Source organism: Zonotrichia albicollis, chromosome 2, assembly GCF_047830755.1.
Source record: "Zonotrichia albicollis isolate bZonAlb1 chromosome 2, bZonAlb1.hap1, whole genome shotgun sequence".
Taxonomy (NCBI): Eukaryota; Metazoa; Chordata; class Aves; order Passeriformes; family Passerellidae; genus Zonotrichia; species Zonotrichia albicollis.
The window spans coordinates 1,916,028-1,938,255 of record NC_133820.1 but is presented as its reverse complement, the minus strand read 5'-3'; the positions used below and the strand labels follow the sequence as shown (position 1 = coordinate 1,938,255).

The window sequence follows — 22,228 nt, the reverse complement described above, 5'->3', positions numbered from 1 at the left end:
CAGCATCAGGGGAAAAAATACTGCACATTAAAAGCTGCAAACAGCCATGCTCTCTCCTTCTTGGGAAACGCTGTGAATCTGAATTTTAAATGGCTTTTAATGCGCTATTAAGATTCTGCAGTACCGTTCACCCTCCTCATGGTGATTCACTGAGCCATGCAACTCCTCTAGTATTTGTCAAAGCTTTCACTGACAAAAGCAGTTTTAAAATTGATCATATTATGTAAATAATTCCAGGGCAACGCAAGACAATTCACAGAGAAGTGAATGCCATATACGATAACCAGGCCCTACCTCAAAAAGCTTAAAGCTATAATGAGCCTTTCATTGCATAAAATCACATGCATGCAATGCAAGACTGAACAGAAGTAGCTGTAAAGTAATAGGAAATGAGTGTCAGATGCCCACAGTCCATTACATCCTCTTTATTTAACACGGCAAGAGCTTTCACACTGAGGACTGTCAGGTTTAACACAGTGCACATAATGAAGAATGAATATTTCATTTTAGATCTGGTTATAGAAACGCCTTTGCCATTCTGTGTTCTCCACTGAATTCAGAACTCCTCAGATAGGGGCTGATTTCAAACAGAAACACCCTCCTCTACCAGATATACCTCACAACTTTATTAGAGTCTAGGAAGTGCTTAATTACAGTGTTTCACTGTGGGATTAATGCTACCTGCCTGTTCCTTTAGTGGCTCATAATGCCACTACGAGGGAATTTCATCTTTTATTCGGAACCTTCCTGATACAGGAAATACAGCAGACCTTGAGCCAATATGATGGGACTATGCTATGCATAAAAAATAAAATAAAAAAAAAAAAAGAAAAAAAAATTTTTTTTTAAAAATCCTAAGTGTATTTTCAGCCCCTTTGTCTGCCTGGCCAGGCTGCCTTCCCTCAAGCCCTGCTGCTGCCACTGCCCCAGTGCCGCCTGAATTTGATATTTTCCAGATTCTAACAAAGCGCCCGCTTGGGAACGGGCGGTGCTGGCAACACCTCGGGTGGCCGTTCTGACTCAGGCGTTTCCCTCCATGCTCATCGCAATCCCCAAGAGGATTTATCCAGGCACTCTTGGGAGAGGCAGTGCTTGGAAACGAGCAATTCCCGAGACGCTGCACACGAGAATGGAGGGGACGCCCCTCGGCCCCGGGGGCGTGGCCTCAGTTGTGGCCCCGCCCCAACGCCCTCCCCCCAGTGGCCGGAAGAGGCGGAGCGCGTGGAGCGGCGGGACGCGATTGGTGGAGCAGGGAGAGGGCGGTGCTTCGGTTTCCTCGGTAACGGCGGCGGCGGCTCGCGGGCCCAGCGGGCGGGTCCCGGGCCCAGGTCGGTGCTGCGGCCGCACCGGGGAGGGCGGCCCGGGGCCGGCCTTCCCTGTTCCGGCTTTCCCGGGGACCCTGTGCCGCTCTGGGAGAGGAGACCCCGTCCTGGCCTCTAGAAGGGACCCGCGGCCGCTGCCGAGGCCCTGCGGTGCGGACGGGAGGGAGTTAAGGCCGGTGCTGGGAGCTGCGATCCCCCGCACCCAGGCCTGGTCCCGAACTGGGTCCTTGCACCCCGTGTGCCAGAGGCGAGCCACGCACAGAGCCCAGGTATTTGATTTATTTCTGCTTCTGCGCTGAAAGGGGAGCTGGGCGGCAAATCCAGCACGGCCACTACCAAAGCTTTTCACTGTTTATACATTTTAGCGAACAAGGGCATTAATGTTCACTGGCTGCAACTCTTATCTGTTGGTGTCCTGCCTTCTGTTGGCTCATGACTCTCTTGCTTCCCATGATAATTAGCCCACATGCTCAGTCTTTCCCTTCTTTTGATCTTAGACCGTTGAAATCTATCCAGCTCTAAATCTAAACAAGGCAGTTCTACCGAAAAAATTCATTTGTTTTTCAAACAACTGGACATCGCTTAGAGCTTGTTTGTTGGCTGCTGTCTGTTTCACTGATTAAATCTCCTGTGTTGTTGATTAGGTTTGGAAATAGACAAAGATCAGAAGTGAAAGAACATCCTTTCTTAAGAAAAAAGCTTAGACAATTTGCTGTTAAGCTCCTGGACCAGACTCTGGCTTAAATGATTTTTGAGATGTATGTTGTATGTCACTGTAGGCAAAAAAGCCTGGCAAAAAAGAGGGGGGAAAAGGCACCTGTGTTAGCTGTAACTGCTGTAACTCTTCACAGCTGAGAAAAAAACATGAAAATAGGGGCAGGGCAAGAAGTCAAGGGTGCATTTCTTTCCCACTGTGTTCTTAAATAATGACTGTGCCAGCTGGTAGGAAATTTTGCTAGAAAAACATGTCTCTAATTAAAATATTTCTAGAAACTTTTGTATATTTAAGGTTTTGGATTTAAAAGTGAAGCCCTAGAGGTATTTTTAAGGGCTTGTATTTCCTCCTGTTTCATTTTAGTAATGCCTACAATGTATTTTTTTGGCCCTCCAGAATGTGTTTTTTGACCCTCTATTTTTTGACCATCTAGAATAGATAGATGAAGCTCTTGATTAGATAAGAAAGTAATGTGTGCTGGAGCAGGGTTTTGTCAGGTTAATTTGATAATAAACAGCTCTGATCTGCTCTGTGAGTTGTATATATGGATTAGAAAAGGAGTGGAGCAAAAAGCAAAAGGAATTAGAATGAGAGACTTGCTATAACTAATGTTGAGTTTTTTTAACCTGGTAATAATGCTGTGTAGCTGTAATGTAGATAATGACCAGTCCTGAATCAAAATGCACCATAGAAAGCTCTAAGAAAGATCTGTATTTAAAAAGGAAAAAAAAATTGTCCTTTAGCCAGAATGATTACTTTTGTGACTATATTAAATGCAAAGTTTTGAAATTACTGAAAACTGTTAATAATCATTTTGTCATCAGTTAGTGAAGAAGTGTGATCAAAGATTTGTTATTGATGGGGTTTTTTTACCTTTCCCTCCTCCTGCTATGATTTCCTCAGCTTGCAACCTGAGTTACCCAGTGCTGTGTCTTTTTAATTTATTAAGAATAAACAGCCTTCAGCCCTCCAGAAATCCCCTGACATAAATTAAATACTTTATTATTCAAGGCATCTCGAAGGTTTCAGTTGTCTGATTGCTGAAATTATTTCCAGTGGAATTCATTCAGGGCAGACAAGGGTTATCCTCTTTGCAGGGAGCATTTAGCCAGGTATTGCAGGGCAACACGTGATGTAATCTCCTTTGAATGTGCCACTGCCAGGTAACTTCAGCCAGGGTCTGGGCAGCAGCAGAGGTTTGGCATCTCCCTGACGTGTGGGTGAATGTTTTGGTGTGTGTCAGGTCTATTTTAATCAGTTTCTATTTGTGGTGAATGAAGAGTTCCTAATTTATACACGTCAATATTGGCAAATTAGAGTTTGAATTGAACAATTTATTGAATGCAGGGGTCAGTAAATTCTGTAGTAAGTGCTGCAGAAGGGAAATACTGTTTTGTTGTCTGAATGGTGTACTGCTGACAATTTGAGGTAAATATAATGCCCATTTTGGTGGGCGCCCTGGTGGCGCTGCGTTGTGCCCCGCTTTGGGCTGCTCAGGTTTGCTGCCCAGTGAATCAAGGGCACTGTGTGATACAGACAGGGCTATAAACAGCCAGGCTGCTCTGCTATCCTGGCTGTAATCAGCTTACCCTCCACGTGCTTATGAGCAGGGCCAGCCCTGGGGCTGTGTCAGTGCAGGGTCCCGCTCACACCAGGCATGTGAGGCTGCTCGGCCCCATGCCCGCCCTGCAGGTAGCACTGTGCCAACAGTTCCGATTCCCTCCACAGCCTGGGCTCCCTGTGACCTGCAGCCACAGCCATGGGATTGTTTGACAAGCTGGCAGGATGGCTTGGCCTGAAGAAGAAGGAGGTTCACGTCTTGTGCCTTGGCTTGGACAACAGCGGCAAAACGACGATCATCAATAAACTTAAACCTTCAAATGTGAGTAGCCTGCGTGGTTCACTGCTGGGGGTTTGTCTGATCTGGGCTTGCATGCTGTTACAGAGGATGTGCCCATGGAAAAGATGTGCAGAGCTTGTGATTTAGCACAGTGGAACAAATATATTTTAAGATTTTCCAGCTAACTGAAACTAAGGGTAAGCATTCACGTGCACATTATTTTCCAGAAAAACCCCACTGTTAACATGGCACACTTTTGTTAAGATCACCCAACAAAGAAGGGTTTATGATGGCTGAAATCAGGATCTGAAGCAGTCGCTTAAATCACTTAAATAATTGTCACAGGATTATAGTCACAAGTGATGGTGAACATCTAGGATTAATACAGTTGTACAACAACTTATCATGTTTATTTTAATCACTTCCTTAAAAATACTAAGTGCATAAGAGATAACAAAATAGAAATAAAAAGAAGATGCATGTTTAAGGGTGACTTCACTATTTTTAAAGCAGAATAATTTTCAAAATAATTACCATTGCGATGTGCAGTTTATCCATCCAGTGAAAAGTGTTTGAGGCCTCTAGGAGTGCCTAATATTCTGAAAGTAGGATTCTTGTTTATAGAAATGTTTATGGACTCAAATGGACTAATTTTGATAGGCATGTTCAAAGCCAAAGGTTGTGCATCTTGGTGATTTGCATCTGGGAAACTGCTTTTTCCTGTTTATATATCAGGACACAGCTTTTTTTATTATTATTATGAATTTTTATTAAATTTTACCTGATGAGTCCACTGGACATTGTTTAAAAAGTGTGACATAGTGGTGAGTCTGCTATTCTTCCATTCCTGGCAATTATTCTTCCACTGAAAATTGAGATTTATAAACAAAGACTATAAACTCCTTGCTATGTGCTGCCAGTTGTTAGGGAGAAAGGCTACAATGTGTACCAGGCAAATTGTACTTTATGTAATTACTGAGACCTTTTTTTGTAGAGGGTTCTTATGTCATGCCTTAAGCAGTAAAGGATTCCTAACTACAGTTGAACTCAAACTTGAAGATTTATCACAATAATGGGCATTAGAGAAGCTCTCAGTGGAATTATATGAGTGGAATAAATAGAATTTGTTTGTAATAAGAATTTATAGGAGGATAACTTTGTATCCAACTTGTGTAAGTCCTGCTCTTGCATGACATGCCAAATAGTCTAGCATGTAACAAATGTCATTAGAACAAAGTTAATAAAACTGTTTATTTTTAGTAAGTTCAATGGACTGGTTATTCTGATCTCTGGCTCAACTCAGTCTTCAGAAGAACTTGTGCTTTGCCCCAGGAGCAATATATTAGGGCTTGGTAAATCCAAACGTGTTTCCATCTGTCTGCAGTTGTTTCTGCTGGACCTGCCTATGGATGGTGTTTGGAATAAGGGGCTCAAGGAGTCTGTGCAAGGATTGCATGTCACTTTCTCAGACAGCTCTGTAATCTATGGGGTGTGGCCTTTCTTCCTGCTCAATATCCATGCTTCCTAGAGGAGCTGTTCCTTTCCACCAACTTAGCTGATAGGTTCCTTGACCAGCTCAGTAGTAAATCAGTTATCAGACAGAGCTCTTAATAATGCTCTGTGTTTTGGCAGTTCCAGTAGTGTTTACTCTATTCCCCAGAAAACAAAAAACCCTTGATTCTGAATTACTTTACTTTTCTGGGAACTTTCCTAATATTTCACAGTTTAGGGCAAAAACAGATCTGTAATTTATTCATGTTTTAAATATATTTCAGTATTTGCATTTTCTAATTTGATTGTCAAATCTGTGCTTTCTTTCCTTCAAAGGCTCAAACTCAGGACATCGTTCCAACAATAGGATTCAGTATAGAGAAATTCAAAACTTCAAGGTACTACTTTCTTTCTTCAGTAGCAGTAATGATTATTACACCATAGCTGGACTTCATGATCTCTTTCAGTGGGTTTGTAACTGAGTATCATGTATGGGGTGTAATGACATGACATTGCAGTTTGTTGAAATGTACTATCCATGAGACTTAATATGATCCAGGACTGAGTGTGTTAGAATATAATGTGTGTTTTGTGCTGCTATAAAACTATTAAATTTTTTTTAAAATGTTTTTTAGTTTTTTTGCAGTAGCCTGTATAAACATCTGATCCCTGTCTGTTGGGAGTTTGAGAATAGGGCACTGTTACAGACTGGAGGAGAGACAGCTGCTGAGGTGGCAGCCTAAATTCCACTCTCAATCTGGTAACCTAAATTAAGCACTCTCACTGGAGGTACTCTGAACAGATTGCAGTGTAATCTCATTAAATGCAAAGGGATGGCTACAGCATTAGCAATGTAAAGGTGGCAGGAGCAAAGGCCAGGAAGCAGAGTAATAAGTCATTAGTTGAATGAAGACTAAGATTTAGATTATCTAAAGAATGGCGTGACATGAGGATATTTGAAGGAGGCAGCATCATTTTGGTATTTTGTGGCCTTCATTGGATATTTTAGTGTGTCTTCAAACCAAGCAGTATGGCCTCACTGGGTGGGAGATCTGCAAGAAAATTGTTTATTCCTTGATCTGATATGTCACAGTGAGAGCTTTTGCATTTCTCTAAGAGCTTCCACAACTGAGTTCTGTCCCAATAAAGTACATCAGGCAAGTTTGGGACTTCACATGTGAGAATGTAAATTTATATTGCTTTTTTTATTCTGATCCTGTAGTAGGAGAGATGATGACTTGTAAATACACCATGTAGAATGTTTAAAAAAACAACCTCTAACTAAAGCCCACCCCAAAACCTCAAACTCTACAAACTGACAAACCCACAACTGTCTGGACATGGAGTGGGAAGGATGTCTGGAGAGCTTCCTTTCCCTAACCTCCTTTTTTTGGGGGGCCTCCACTTGGAGAGTACACGGGGCTACCCAAAAAAGGAGAGCCTAGTTCTGAACTCAATGTTGCCTCTGTAAACTTTTCAGGAGCAGATGAGAACTTGTTGTAGTGTTCAGTAAGTTGCCTTGCTCTTTGTAGTGTTTGGATGAAATCTCACGGTGGCAAAGACTGCTCTTTGTAGCTTGGTCATCTGAACTCACCTGTTTTTACCAAAATGTACTTTTTTTTCCCCCCTAAAGGTGGAATTTTTATTTTTTTAAGCCTTTTATTTTACTCACATTTATACCTGTCTAGGGACAGAATTTAAGACAGGCCATGGACTTCAAGTCATGGTTCATCTGAATTTCATTTACTTATAAACAGTATTTGATATCAGTGTGACAGAGAGAGAGACTGAATGGGAGCTTATTTTGCATTTGATGTAACTTCAAATAATTGGTTTAGTTCTTTTATTCAGATAATAAACACATTTCCCTTTGTGAAATATTTTTATAATAGGGCTGCAAAACTGAGTAGGATCATTTGAAGGCAGATAATGCAACCTGAGTTCTTTTGGGAATTTTTCTCACTTGATTGGGATTCAAACTGATCTGGCTTATTTTTTTTTTATTTTTGGACAGAGGAGCAAAGAAAATGGATATGGTTTGAATTTTGTTCTTTTTTCCTGGGCCTCATGAATTTCTTTTCTTTGCAGTTTGTCTTTCACAGTGTTCGATATGTCAGGTCAAGGGAAATACAGAGACCTCTGGGAACACTACTACAAGTAAGCCTATAATTTGTTTTAAAGCATTGCTGTTCCTATTAACTATTGTGTAGGGTATTTAAACAGAGGTATGATAATATCTAGTGGTTAGAAATGATTCAGAGAAGGCTTTTACCTGGTGTTTGACAGAAGGTTTACTCTGGATAAATAAAACTTTCTATTCTAACAAATGAAAAGTTTTATCTGGTGTTACTCTGTGCTTTCAGGGACAACTTTAAAATACATACTAGAGATGAGATTTAAATGTTGAAACCTGAAAACAAATCCTCTAAGAAAGCTCAAGATGAGTTAGGTTTCCAGCTTTTCAGTTCTTCTGTAGGTCAGTTACTTAAAACCAAGATATTGGCTGATGGCTGAGATTTTTGAGGTGAGGGGAATGAACCTCAGAGGATAAGGCACATGTAACTAAGAACCTGAATGCACATTCTTAATTTCATTTATTAAACAGGATATTTTCTGTATTTGTAACACTCTGGTATTGCCTTTTGGTAATAGATGGACACTATTCTCTGGTTTTAGAGCTTTTAGTGAATCTTGATTATTTATGTTATTTATTATACATGTTTAGTTAATCTTTATTTGTATTGTCTCATTGCTATTCTGCAATGCCTGATCCTGATCTAGATAACATGAACAATACAAAACCATGCAGAAGTAGCTTGGAGAAGTAGAAGGGATAAATTCTGAAGATTATAATATTGATTAAATATTAATATCAGTTGTGGTAGAGCTTAAATTGTTTTTTAATTGAGGATTAATGCTTCCTCTCCTTCCTGTGCAAATTGTGTTAGCATTGAAAACATTTGGCCAGCAGATCTTCATTGTTCAAGAGTGTTAGATTTGCATTTCAGTAACTGATGCCCTCAGGCTGCTCTCAAAATGCTAGCAGAGTGCTTCATAAGCAAATAATTTTTGTGATTGCTGTATTTAATGCAGTAACTTGTCCCTTGTGGGGCATAAATGGCTTTTTCATCTTAACAATAACTCCCTAACAGTAAGGGAGTGTTTTAGGTTATGCTGACAGTGAAATATGCACTTGTATCCTCCTCTGGTCCTGAACAAGTGCAGTAGATTAACTTCTAAGAAAAATATAAAAATTTCTGTTAATTAAATAAAAACATTAATAAAAATAATTATATGCTGTTCAGTTTATAAAGTTCAAGTCTGGACTTTTCTTCTGTTTATCTTGAAAGTATCTTCTACTTCATTCTCTAAGTACATTTATGTTAAATAACCCCAAAGTCATGTTGTAGCCCTATCCCTGATCCTTCTTTATGAAGTTAATTTTTTGGTGGTAAATACATGCCAGTATTCTTCATTCCTCTCCTAAAATACTCTGTGCCCTTGAAAATTGCTTAGGCATTTCCAGCTCATATGCAAAAGCTTTATCTAGTAAAGGTTCTGTACACCAGAAAAAAATGGGCCTTCTCATACAGTCTGGGCTGCTCAGGTTATTTCTGGTTTCCAGCAGCTATAGATCTGTTTCTTATCAAAATACAAAGATAGATGGTGCTGGAGGGTAAAGAATGTATTCATAATGGTGTCTCAGAGAAATTTAAAATGAAGGAGAAGTGAATACATTAAAATGTAAATATATTTTTGTGGGTGTTTACAACAGGTGAATTATGAATTTGTGAGATTTTATTCGGTTTTCAAAACAAGTTTCAATAAATGGAACGTCAAGTCAAAATATCATTAACATCCTGAAATAATGACCTGAGTAGCTGCATTTATGTTGTGACTGTGGTCACACTACCAGCAAAATGTCCTAATGATTTGAAATAGTTGAAAGTTTTTACCTATTATTTGAAAAAAAAAAGAAAAAAAGAAAGATCCTGTTTATGCAGGATATGTTGTAAAGGTTAAAATAAGCTGCATATGCCTAGCTGTGGACACAGGTTTTGTCTAAAAAGGTATTTGACCTTTCTTTAAATAAACTTCAGTACAGGAAATACAGAATTTCTGTAAAGATCTGTCTTTATGGGAGTTTTCCCTCCCTGACCACAATGTCAAAATAGCAGTTGGTTACATTATGAAGTTGATTCTTCAGTCTGGGTAGTAAAACCAAGCTTTTCTAGGTGTGTGGAGAGTGAACCTTGTAGGGGCAGGTAACACCCTCATGTCTAAAAAAAATACACATGTTACCAAAAGATTGAATTTCAGAAATAAGACAGGATGAAAATGTTAATGGTAAATAACAATGACAAAAATTAGAGGAAAAATCAAGTTTGTTCGGACTTTTTTCTTGGTGTTTCTTCTGAAGCCTTTTCTTATTCACAGAATATTCATTTCTTTGAGAACCTATAATTTGCCTCTTTGCTCTTTTTATGTTATGCAGAGAGGCCCAAGCCATTATTTTTGTCATTGACAGCAGTGACACATTAAGAATGGTTGTGGCCAAAGAAGAACTTGACACCCTTCTGAATCATCCAGGTGAGGAGGCTTTTTTCCCATTCTGTGTCCATATTTGTTATGTTGCCTTAAGAAAAGCTGAAGAAAATCTGACACGTTCTGAGTACTTTGCAAATATTTTAACCTTTCATGAACATTAGCACAATAATCTTCCAAAACACGTGGGTTTTTTTTTTACCTATTCACATTTGGAAATTGGTCACACTACAGCTTTCTACACTGAGTTGGGTTGGTCTCTTATTAATCAATATAGATCAAAAGTTACATTGTTTTGAGAAAGAATAGACTTGGAGTTAGAAGCAGGAGAGGCTTCTTGTGATGACCAGCAGAGACAAAACTGTCTTTTTTTTTTTCCATGAGACAGCTAACTCCTTTAATGTAACATTTAACTTTCTTTTGTCATCTTCATTATAATTTTTTATGTTTTAGCCAGAAATACAAAGGGATAATTACACCAGGCAGTTTCAATTCCCAATGGAAGAGGATATGAGAGGATCTGTGATCAGGGTCTTGGTTTTTGGGATTTGGTTGGGGTTTTTTTACATGAGACTGCTTAATTAAGTTCTGATATCAGTCAATTCTTTGCCCTTCCATGTATCCAACTTACTGGGATGTGTCTGAAAGCTATATGCAACTTTGACTTTCAGCACTTCTGGTAGTTGCTCTGCCTGACCAGAATATTAAACTACATCTAGGAAGTTTAAAAGTGAAATAATCCTGTGATTTCTTAATTATTTATTGAAATGATAGAGCCTTAACTTGTGGGATTCCCATGATGAAAATAAGAAGGGAAAAGTTGACTTGTATTTCTAAGAAAAGCAAAGTGTGATAGGGACAGATATGTTCCCATGACTTTATTTTCCATGAAGACTTTATACAACACTTTAATTCATCAACAGAGATGCTGGAGCTGACTGGCCCTTCTGGTTCTCATGCTCTAATTTCTCATTCAAATGCAGACACTGAAAAGGCAGTGTTACAAAAGTCACAGGGAGGATGAGGTGAGCCAAAGGCTGCAGGTGGATTACACAGAGGCCAGGGCACTTTGTCCCGAGTCAGGAATTAACTGCAGCAGTTAACCCAATTCTCTGAGTGGAGTGACCCACACAGGGCCAAGGGTGAGAGGTAAAGCTGCTGGAAGAAGTTACTGGTTTAACAGAGGGCAGAAAAATAAAAATGTTCAGACAGAGTAGAAGCAACCTTAGGTGGGGCTCTTCATTTAGGCTTTAATTGGTCACTAATGCTGACCTAGCAGGTCAGTGCTGTTCAGTGTTGATGAGTTTGTGTCTGCAAGTTCAAAAGACCAAAAGACCAGGCTGTGGCCGCTGAGTGCAGTCCTGAGAGCCAGGAGACAGCAGTTGTGGATTTCTGCCTTGGTGTGGCTTAGCTCCAACAGCAACAGTGTCACTGATTTATCAGTTTTGATATATCACATGTAAGAGAACCAAAGAGCTTAAAAAGTTCTTTTAGGATAGTGGTCAATAGAAGCAGCTGTTGGGTGAATCAATATACAACAGGTTTGCTATAGCAGTACTTTTATTTGTATTAGTGTTCTGTCTTTGTTGCTGCATACCCTACTTTCTCCCAATCTGCTTCTGTCAGTGTCATCCTCCTGGAGTGTTTTAAATGTATGTATTTACCTAAGTTTTAAATGGAATTAAATCAATTCCTGTCTCTGAAAATCTTAGCAATCCCACAGTAAAACAGTTCCCTGTCTTTTTGCCAGGCTTTGCCTGAGGGAAAGGGAAGGGAATGTGTCCTGTGATGCATTAATGGGGTTAGAAGTTGTACTACCTGGGACTCTTTTGTGAATCAGAGCTATAAATTATTTTTACTGACATTAATGGACAATGCACTCTTCAAATAACAGTTTGTTTAATGGTGACTGTCTCATATTTTGGTTTTTTTACTCAAATTTCATTCTTCAGCACTTTGAAAGATGGTAGCTGTAGATTACCTGGATTAGATGATGACTCTTGGGTCACTTCACCTCCAGCACATGCTTCTAAACTAAACTGAAATTCTTGTAAATTTGAAATTCTTTGTGTAAAATTGCACATCACACATCTAGTGTCTGGAATGTTTTTAAATGTGTTGATTCATAACCCCTTGCAGCTAGAAAAATTTTGCTTTCCATTAGTAACTGTGAAAATTGTGGGAGGGAAATTGTGGCAGGAAATACAAATTTCTGTGACCATTACTTTATTTAGTAAATATCTTTGGGTCTGGCTGGGAAGGTTGTGCCCCTTTCTAATTGTTTAGGAAAACACTGGAAACTCCTTGATTAACTTGGCTGTTTGCATATGTGATGTCAGCTAATTTATGTGGCTTTAATTTACCCATAGCCTGCAAACTGTGCCTACCAGGGTTCATTTAATTATACTGTGAATTACTGTAAAAATTTCAGTCAAGAGACTCAATAGCTGTTCAACTATGGAATCAAAACAGAGATTTAATTATTTGCTTGTATTTTGAGGCCTTGGACGTGTGTTTATGGGTATCAGAGGACAAAAGAGCTCCAGGAAGGGTAAATAGTTTGTGATAATTGTCAGTGTTTTGATCAGCACTTAGATCTCTGAATGAATATGGGAGGTAGTGCTATCTCCACTGGTTCTGTGGAAAGGTTTAGTAGGAAGGTGGAAAAGAACATAATTAGGAGAGTTCAAACCATTTCAGCATTGACAGTTGGTTGGAATTTTGGGGGCTTTATCATCTTCTTGCCCATCAGCAGGGGCAGATCGCTTATGTTTAACATTTTAAAATAAATCTTCACCTAGTTTCCTGTGTGAAATAACCTTTTATTTTTACTATTTTAAAAAGAGCCTGTGTAGCAATTTTCATTGAGGTGGTAGTGTGTAAGTTCTTTTCCTATCAAACACTGATGGATAGACTAAAACCTAGATTTTCTCTAATCCTGTATATCATTCTTTGTATAAATAATATGAAAAAAAGTGAGTTAGTCTTGGTGCTAGTAATTTTCTTGGCAGTGCTACATCTGTAACTTTGAAGAGAATATGTTTTGTTTCCTTTCAATCACCATACAGTCTTTTGGGGTAATCTGTGAGGTTTAAACTTGCCTATGTGTAAGTATCCCAGAAATTGCCAGAGTACTTTGTTTGGTCTGTAGTTGTCACTGCCAGCTGAAAGAGCTTCTGGAGAAGAAGTCCTTCTAGGGAAGGGAGAATAAGGGATGTCCACATGTGCATTTTTTCCAGTTTTATGAATTCTCTGAAGTAATGGATGCTTTCAAGGACACTAAAGGACAATTGAGGCTACCCTTCTCAGCTGTTGTTGTGATGTTATGAATGAGCACAAATTATTTTTTCCATCCATTTTATACATGCAGTCCTCACCAAGCAGAGATAGGCAGTGTTTGTAGGCAGTGGTTTGATCTCTTGTTCCTCAGCTTCACCAGCAATTCCTATCTCCAGTTTCAAGTGTGGGTATAAGGTAGGGGGAGAGGGGGTGGAAGATTCCAAAGCCTGCCAGGAAGTGTGTGAGCATTTTGGAAGCATGCAGCAGAGGCCAGGTGAACCCAACAGTGTGTGCATCTTGGTAGGATACAACCTTCAGAGAATTGCAGCTCCAGGTGAGCAGAATACCTTGCTGTGTTGTTTGTAGCCTGTTACATGCAGAGATGATTGAGTGCTGCCCCATGGCCTCAGAGTTGTGTCTCTGCTCGTGCCCAGACATCAAGCACCGCCGGCTGCCTATTCTGTTCTTTGCTAACAAGATGGACCTCAGGGATGCAGTGTCATCTGTGAAAGTGTCTCAGCTGCTCTCCTTAGAAAACATCAAAGACAAGCCCTGGCATATCTGGTAAAGCTCTCTTTTTCTATGCTTTTATTGGCATTACTTTGTGCATTCCTATTTTAGCCCTGTCGTGCCACTCACTGCTGTATAAAATAAATGGAGTAGCTAAAAGCCAGGTTCCACACATGAAACACTAAATATTAAAATACTTATGGTGAAAATTACTTTAAATGTACAATGCATTCATTTAGACTGTGTCTGTAAAGTTTTCACAGCAGAACTGTTAGCCAAGTAATGGAATGGAGGATTTCCAGTGAAATCAGAAAGAGTTGCTATGAGAAGAACAGTTGACATTATATTTTGCTGGGAAATTGAGTAGAATTGTTATCAGAGTGCTCCTGCTAGATTACCTTGCAGGTTTGAGAATATCAATAATAAAACTTTTGGAATTTTTTTCCACTCTGCAGATGCTTCAGTAAAGTGTTGTTGAAAGACCACTTAGTAAACTGTTCTCTTCTGTATTCAGAGAGACTGTACTCTTTGTACCCTGTCATGTTTGAGGGGATTTTTAGTTGTAGGAGCTAGTATTTTCTTCCTGAAGGATGTAAGCTTTACTTAGTGCTGGTGTTCACAAGGAAAAAACTCTCCTTTTATCAGAAGTGCTTTATAGAAGTTACTTTTTTGTCCTATTAAAGTCCTCAGCTTTTATAAATAGAAGTGAAATCAGCAGCTAAATGCTGCTGAAAGGTACAATGTTCATTTTAGGCCCTTTCATGTTTAATTTGATTACCTGGGCATTGTTTTTGTCCAGAAATCACACTCATGAATTCCCAAGTTTCTTGGCAGATCGTTTTATAGGGAACTGCAGTTACAATCCAGATTCACTGCTGTGCTGGTTTTCATAAATTGAGGAATGAAGAGCATTTAAAGAGTTATCCCCCAGTGATTCAGAAGGTGGATTTACACTGCTCTCAGTGCAGCAGAATGGTTTTATACATTAATAGATGGTTTTATACATTAACACACTCCTGGGGTTGCTGTTACAATGCAGTGTGTACACACACATAGTTCCTCCTCCTGGTACTCCAGCATTCTCATGTGTGTAGGAACTGTGTGGAGAACATTTGGGCCTGATCATATTAAAAGTCTTATCCAGCCTAAATGATTCCATGATGGATGGCTGCTGTTGGAGGGAGTAAACATCTTTGACAGCATTGTGTGAGGAGGGAGGTGCTGCAGAACAAGGTGTCTGCCTCGTGTGGGAGCTCTCCCAGAGCCCCTCATGTTCCAGCAATGATTCCTTGTGCCTTGAAACTGGAATTAAAAGAGATCATATCATGAAATGGCATTTCCCTGTGGGGAAGGTACCCTATATTATTTGAGGAGCAGTCTTCTCCGTAGGAAGAAAACTTAAGGAAACTACCTGATGCTACTTTGCAATTATGTAAATTACAAGTTTGGTGATGACTCAACTAAAACTGGTATTTTTACAATGTTTCTGAAATTTGATTTGTTTCTTTCAGTGCCAGTGATGCTCTTAAAGGAGAAGGATTACAAGAAGGTGTGGATTGGCTTCAAGGTATATCATATGTAATTCTCTTGCTGTATTTTCATTCTGTTTAACTCTTTCATTTTGTAAGGTTTTTTCTTTATTATTTCCTTTGTTTTCTTTCTGTCCATTTCTGCTGTCAGATCAAATTACACAGTGAGTACTAAAGCTCTGTCTCATATGTGCCTTTCATTTACCTCCTTAATGTACACAAAACATCATGTGGCCTTCCCTGACCAAAGTGTGTATTATGAAATACTAATGTACACTCTGGCAATCAGTGTAGCACTTTCCTTCATACAATACCAGCTCCCATACTTCAGTTTCTTATTGTGGTAGTTCAGTTTCTTCTTTAATTTATTCTTGATGTCCTATCCCTGTTTTACATAACTTGATGTTATGTACCAAGAAATGGTGAAAGAAAATACCCAAGTACACAGATAAATACACTGGTTTTAATTATACACCTTCAGCTCTTTAGTCCAGAGCCAAAAGAAGAACTTGTTACACCATAACGATTATGGGACATGCAGACACTCATAACTGCATGGAAAATATCAGATCCAGCTTGGATGATGTCTGACATCCAGCATCTTTAATTACAAACTTGATACAGATGTTGTGTAATTACAAACTTGATACAGATGTTGTGTAATTACAAACTTGGTCCAGATGTCGTGTCTCCTTCTGTTGTGTGTTGGTAAGGCTCTGGTCTCTCTTGTCCTCCTGTTCAACGTTTAGATTAGTGAGGTGTGGCATAGTTTTGGCAGGCTGGTCCCAGTTTTAGCTCCCTGGCTGCCGTTGCTTGTGCTGTGAAGTGCTTGGGGTGGTGCGGGCTTGGCTGCTGCAGCACCCGGCTGTGCTGTGCCCTGCTGGCCACGGGGTGTCAGCGCTGGCCCGGGGACAGAGCCCCTTGCACGGGGGTGGCAGCCAGCCCTGGAGTGGGGACAGAGCCCCTTGCACGGGGGTGACAGCCAGCCCTGGAGTGGGGACAGAGCCCCTTGCACAGGGGTGGCAGCCAGCCCTGGCCTGGGGACAGAGCCCCTTGCACAGGGGTGGCAGCCAGCCCTGGCCTGGGGACAGAGCCCCTTGCACGGGGGTGACAGCCAGCCCTGGAGTGGGGACAGAGCCCCTTGCACGGGGGTGACAGCCAGCCCTGGCCCGGGGACAGAGCCCCTTGCACAGGGTGACAGCCAGCCCTGGCCTGGGGACAGAGCCCCTTGCACGGGGGTGACAGCCAGCCCTGGAGTGGGGACAGAGCCCCTTGCACAGGGTGACAGCCAGCCCTGGCCCGGGGACAGAGCCCCTTGCACAGGGTGACAGCCAGCCCTGGCCTGGGGACAGAGCCCCTTGCACAGGGGTGACAGCCAGCCCTGGAGTGGCGACAGAGCCCCTTGCACTGCCCTAGTCCAGCCTAACCCATCCCCACTGCTCTGGGGACACCAGGATGTCCTTTCAACCTTGACTCGTCCTGCTGGCTAGAAAAAGATTTTACCCAGTTATTGTAGAGTACAAAAACATTGGGTGATGTTTTCAAGGGGAGAGCTGCTCACCAAAAATAGTCTTTAGAAAGAGATTTACTGCCCTACAGAGGAGCAGTGATGTATCTTCCACCAGGATTTTGGTACTGGGTTTCCTCCTCTCCTGTATTCTATCATCATAGAGGCAGATTCCAAATCATAATTTTTCCTCATTTCAGGCACAGTTCTGGCTTAGTAATGTTTTCTTGCTATGTTCAGAGTCTCCGCTTCTCTTGGAAGAACCTTTAAGAGTTTCAGTCCAAATTTGGGGTTTTTACATAGCTTCATGCTACTTAAAAGGATCTCAAATGCTTGTGTAAATATTTTCTGACAAAATATTGAAGTTATATATGTAGATTTTTTTTTTTTTAAGCACAGCAAGCAGATGCTTCTGCTGTCACTCACATAGCTCTTACAGCTATTCATTTCTTATGGAGTGTTAAAATTCTTAATTTTCTGAGCTGAAAATCCTTGTAAGGGCCTCTATCTGAAAATTTCCTTGAAGCCCCTGGTTCAGTGAACCCAAAAGCTGAAGAGGGGTTGAGTTTAAATGGTACTGTTAACCTAAACATATGTAGTTTGGCAATTATATGTTTAAAGGCTGAATACTTTGATATTTCAAGGACAAATTTTTACTCTTGATTCTCCTCATTCCTAGGGCACCAGATGGAAATATTTGGAACAAATCTGTAGTTATGGTAGTCCCTAAATCACAGCCTGGGGATGCCATAAAATTGAGAGGAGGAAATGACACCTGGTGAATGAGTACACAGTTCTTGTCAGCAGCCAAGCTTTTCTTAGTTACCCCTTCCAGAGCCATTTCACAGTTGGGGTGGCAGGAGCAGAAAGCTTTGTGGGTTTTTCTCCATAGTGAAGGCTGAGTTTGCTATTCCCCTATTTTGTGATGGGGTTGCTTTTGCAGCAGCACATCCTCCATAGGGTAAAACAAACCTGTCTCACAGCATTCCCCCTTAGTGGGGGACATTGTGCTGATTTCCACATTTTGTAATGGGATGCTGGATGCTTTTGGTAACCAAGAAAATGTTTGAAGTGAGTTGAAAAGTGGCAATTGGGCAGCAATATGGAGAAGTGTGGCTACAGACTGCAAAGTTCTCATGTGAGTTATTAGAAACCAAACTTTAAATCTTTTGCTGTTGGGTAGTTCATGTTCAGTTAGGTGGGAACCAAAATGCCTACAAGGAATTGAAATGCATACTTCCAGGTCTTATGGTCATCAAAGTGATCTTATAAGCCTGAAGAAGACAAAAATTGTATTAGATGTGAAGAGTCTCCCTGTTAAACATGCAAGATTTGGGGGAAACAACCTGGCTGTACAGGAATTTCAGAAGTGGATGAAAAGGCAGGTTGAAAACAAATGCTTTGTTGTCTCCCATTCTTGCAACTACACCAAAATATCTAGATCTATTTATGCTTTCAAAAAGCAAAATGCAGCAAGAATTGATCTTGTGCTAAGACTAGATGTCTCTTTTTATTAACAGGTCAGATGCAAGCAATGAAGACATGAGAGATAAATAAAGGATCTATGGGGTTCTTTTACACCTTTTGTCAGTAGGTGAAGAACAGGTTCCTTGGAAAGGAAGAATGCTTTGAAGATCAACAGTTCAGCTAAAATATCCTGTATTGGCTTGTTTGGGTTTAGTTTCTCTTCCACAAAAACTGAATGTAGACAACCTAGCACCTCAGGTATGCACATTGATGAATTAAATTGAATCTTGTGACTGGAGAGCATATACAAAAAAAAATATTTATGTTAACAATAAACATCTGCATTCATTTGAGGTTTAGGTGATAATTAGCCATCAGTAAATGCCCCTGTAGTTTGGGGGGGACATGTTTTGAGCTAATGGGAATATTTATTTTCCAGAGAAAGAGTAATCAGCACTTCCTGAAATCCATCTACATAAGATACCTACTGATTTTAGATGCCCAATTTTAGGCATTACTGGCATTTTTTTTATATTGAAGTTTGATGTTGGGTTTTTATTATCCATCTCTAATATACTTCTATAAGAGTATTTTGATTAAAGATATAAGGATTCAAGTGTTCAGAATATTTGTTATAGATGATTGCAGATGTTTTTAAGAAATTGCTTTTAATGAAATATTACTACTTGTTTTTTTGTGATTATGCCATGGTTATATTTGCATTCCCATCAATAAAACTTCAAATATATGACATGCCCTGATTGGGTTTTTTTAACTTCAGTGTGCTCATTAATGGTCTTTACATCCTAGAGATTTCTGGTTTTCTATTAATTTCATTTGGAATTTGTTTATCCATATTCAAGTGGATATAGCACTGTATATGTAATAAAATGGTATCTCTGTTGCCAAGGGTTTTTTTTTTTATTAATTGCATATATTTTTTACACTACCTAATCCACTAGACTTCTCTTGCAGATCCTTGAGGAGCATGTGAATCCCAGGATGGGTTACACTGGAAGGGCCCAGCCTCCTGCTCAGGCAGGACCATCCCAGAGCACGTGGCACAGGATTGCATCCAGGTGGCTCTGGAATACCCCAGGGAGGGGGGGACTCCACAGCCTCTCTGGACAATCTGCTCCAGTGCATGGGCACTGCACAGGAAGGTTCTTCTCATGTCCAGGTGGAACTTGATGTTGTCATGTCATGGCAAAAACACAGTTAAGGGACAGCTCACTGCTTTACTAGATGATTATTATGAAATGTGTTATATACTTCTCTTGTGTATAAAGACTGTTTTACTTCCAAAAATAAATTTAATAAACTTTCTGGCTCCATAGGTAAAAAATTAAGAACTTTATTTTTGTTCTGCCACTTCAGGAAAGAGCAGGCTGACCCTGGCAGTGCTGAAGACTCCATTTCACTCAGTGATTCCCTGATTCCTGTGGGATATGTGATGTGCAGCTCTTGCAAAAGCTCCCCCCACACCCATTAGCATAAAAGACACAGAAATGTTCTGTCAGCATGCCTTCTAGGCCTCACCTCATAGAGGAGTATTTGGAGCAAAGGGAGCTGAAATGGGAGAGCTGTCATGTACTCTCAGTTATTAAATAGTTAAATTTAACTCCCCTGCTTTGCCAAAACAAAATCTCACTGTAAGAAATCTTTTTTTACAGGATACTGTGGTTCTAACAGTTCAGTTTGTCATGGAAGTATTTTCATGTCTCTTTCTGTGACACTGTTGGCCTTTTGTCAACTCTGAATCTAAGTGTCTATACAAAAATCAAATACAAAGGAGGAACAGTAATATATCATTCCGAGAAGTTTTCCTCTGGACTGTGGGCAGATAATTTTTGGGTTTGCGTTGCTTTGGATAATATAGTAATTAAAATATTGTGTTGGAAGGGACCTTAAACATCATTGAGTTCCAGCTCCTGCCTTGCTTGGACAAGGGACACCTTCCTCCAGCCCAGGCTGCTGAGAGCTCCATCAGCCTGGCCTTGAGCAATTCCAGGGGTGAGAACACTGCAAATTCCTTGGGCAATCACTGCCAGTGCCTCACCAAGCTCTCCATAAAGAATTTCTTCTCAATATCTAATCTAAACATCTAATCTAAAACTATTCTCTTGAAAGTAATACTTGTAAAACTGTTTTGCTGTGTGTAAGTATTTTGTAATTATTGTGGATCACTTATATGTCTTATTTAAATGAAACATTTAGTTTTAAGTTAACAGTTTCTTTTCTACCAAAGAAAATTTCAGTTCTTACATAGAATCCATCTGCATTTCTGACTTCCTTGAATGGTATGGATCTTGATGGTTTTCTGATTATTTTTGTTTATTTTAAATTACATCAAGTGCTATGCTTATCTTGTGGATTGCCTTTACTGACATGGGAAGCTGTTTGAACCTACTGCTTTCTTTTTCCATCTGCAAATCCAAGGGAAATACTCTTAATTTTATTTTTTTTTCTCATTTGGTTAGGAAGTGCTTTTTGAAAACAGCAGTTAGGTTTGTACTTTTTTATTGTTCCCTTCTTGATTTTTTGGTGTTTGATTTTGTTCTGTAGTGAACAAACAGTTCTGTTCCTCCCCTAAGGGGCCACTGATCTGAATGAAGACTTGTTGAAAGGAATGGAAATAGGAACAGTTCTATTAGAAAAATGCTGGATTTTTATTTCCCCCTCCTTATTACTGCTTCAACCATTAGTTATGTCTTACCTTTAGGACATTTGTGATCATTCTGTGAATGTAAAACCTCCTGAGGGCATCTCTGCATGTTCACCTCTCCTTCCCACCTTGGTGTACAGGCATAAGTCACTAACATCCACAGGTGCTGGAGCCCTGAGTTGCTCTAAAAATGCTGAATCTGGTACAAGGATCATATATTGTACAAAATCCTCATGTATCTGTGCAAAAAGGCTGCTTTGGAGTTGGTTTTTGTGGCTGTCAGACTTCCATGCCATTCTCCCATTACATTTAGGATGTTAAAGTAATGAATGAGTTCTCTCTGGGTGCTCCAAGACAGTTTGCATTGACAAGTTCTTTGTGCCTGAGGAACAAAGCAGACAAGGGAATATTCCTTTTTTTGATCCATTTTTTTACTGTGGGTGTGTGCATTATGTGATAACTTGAAGGGCAGTAGAGTGACCACAAGTGACTCAGGGAATTTGGTCTTTACACCCCACTCACTGTTTTGTGCTGTTGCTTCTATGAATGCTGCCCACCTACATATTTATTAATTTCCTTTAAAGATGCCTGGCCAGGCTGAAAACTAGCATTTTTAGCTGAATTATGGTGCAGTTGCTTTCACATACAAAGTGTTGCCTTCTAGGTCTCTTTACTGAGGAAGGGGCTATCAGGTAAATGTGTAAATCCTGATTTTCCTAGCTGTGCCTCTCTGAGAGCACCAGTGCATGGGAACCTTGTGTTCAGCTGCTGCTTGCAGCTGTGCTGGGAGCCTGCGTGGCCTCAACACTCCTGGGCAATTTCACATGAAGCAAGTGCAGCTCTAAGTGTGAGCATGTAAATGCAATGGAGCCTCCTTTGAATCTCAGCCCTCGAAACTGTAATTTCCTCGGGGTGTTTTATTTACTAATATGAAAGATAAGCTGCTGTAAAAGAGCAGACATAACAGCTCAGCTTGGTTGTCTGCAGACAGCAATTCTGATGTGGTAATAGTGGAATGGTAATGCTGCACTTCAGAGCTTCTGTAAAACAGCTGTGCAACTGTTTTGGAAAGCAGCTTATCTCTTAGGAGCTTTAAGTAGGAAATATCATTTTGTTGGTAATAAGAAGTAAAAGTAATGCTGATTCAAAATGCTTGTCCTTAAAAGCAAACATTTATTAAGCCAAGAAATGGTGGTTAATCTCAAATGGGGTAGGGCTGGGGGAAATTTTTGTTTGTTTACCTCAAGTTTTACTTGTTTTTACAGTTTTATATGGTTGGAAAATCACTCTTTTTATGATTAATTCTTGTCATCCATTTATTTTGTTCTTTCTGGCCTGCCTTGTCCCGTTTTGCAGAA

General features: G+C 40.1%; 1 protein-coding gene across 1 annotated transcript; it reads left to right on the top strand.

Moving 5' to 3' along the window:
* Window positions 1–1,451: 1,451 nt before the first annotated feature.
* On the top strand, window positions 1,452–19,114 carry ARL6 (ARF like GTPase 6). Its single transcript, XM_005496078.4, has 8 exons — window positions 1,452–1,591; window positions 3,766–3,919; window positions 5,705–5,766; window positions 7,457–7,525; window positions 9,864–9,958; window positions 13,627–13,756; window positions 15,214–15,269; window positions 18,259–19,114. The coding sequence occupies exons 2-8, from the start codon at window positions 3,797–3,799 to the stop codon at window positions 18,282–18,284; spliced, it is 561 nt and encodes a 186-aa protein (XP_005496135.1). The 5' UTR covers window positions 1,452–1,591; window positions 3,766–3,796; the 3' UTR covers window positions 18,285–19,114.
* Window positions 19,115–22,228: the final 3,114 nt, after the last annotated feature.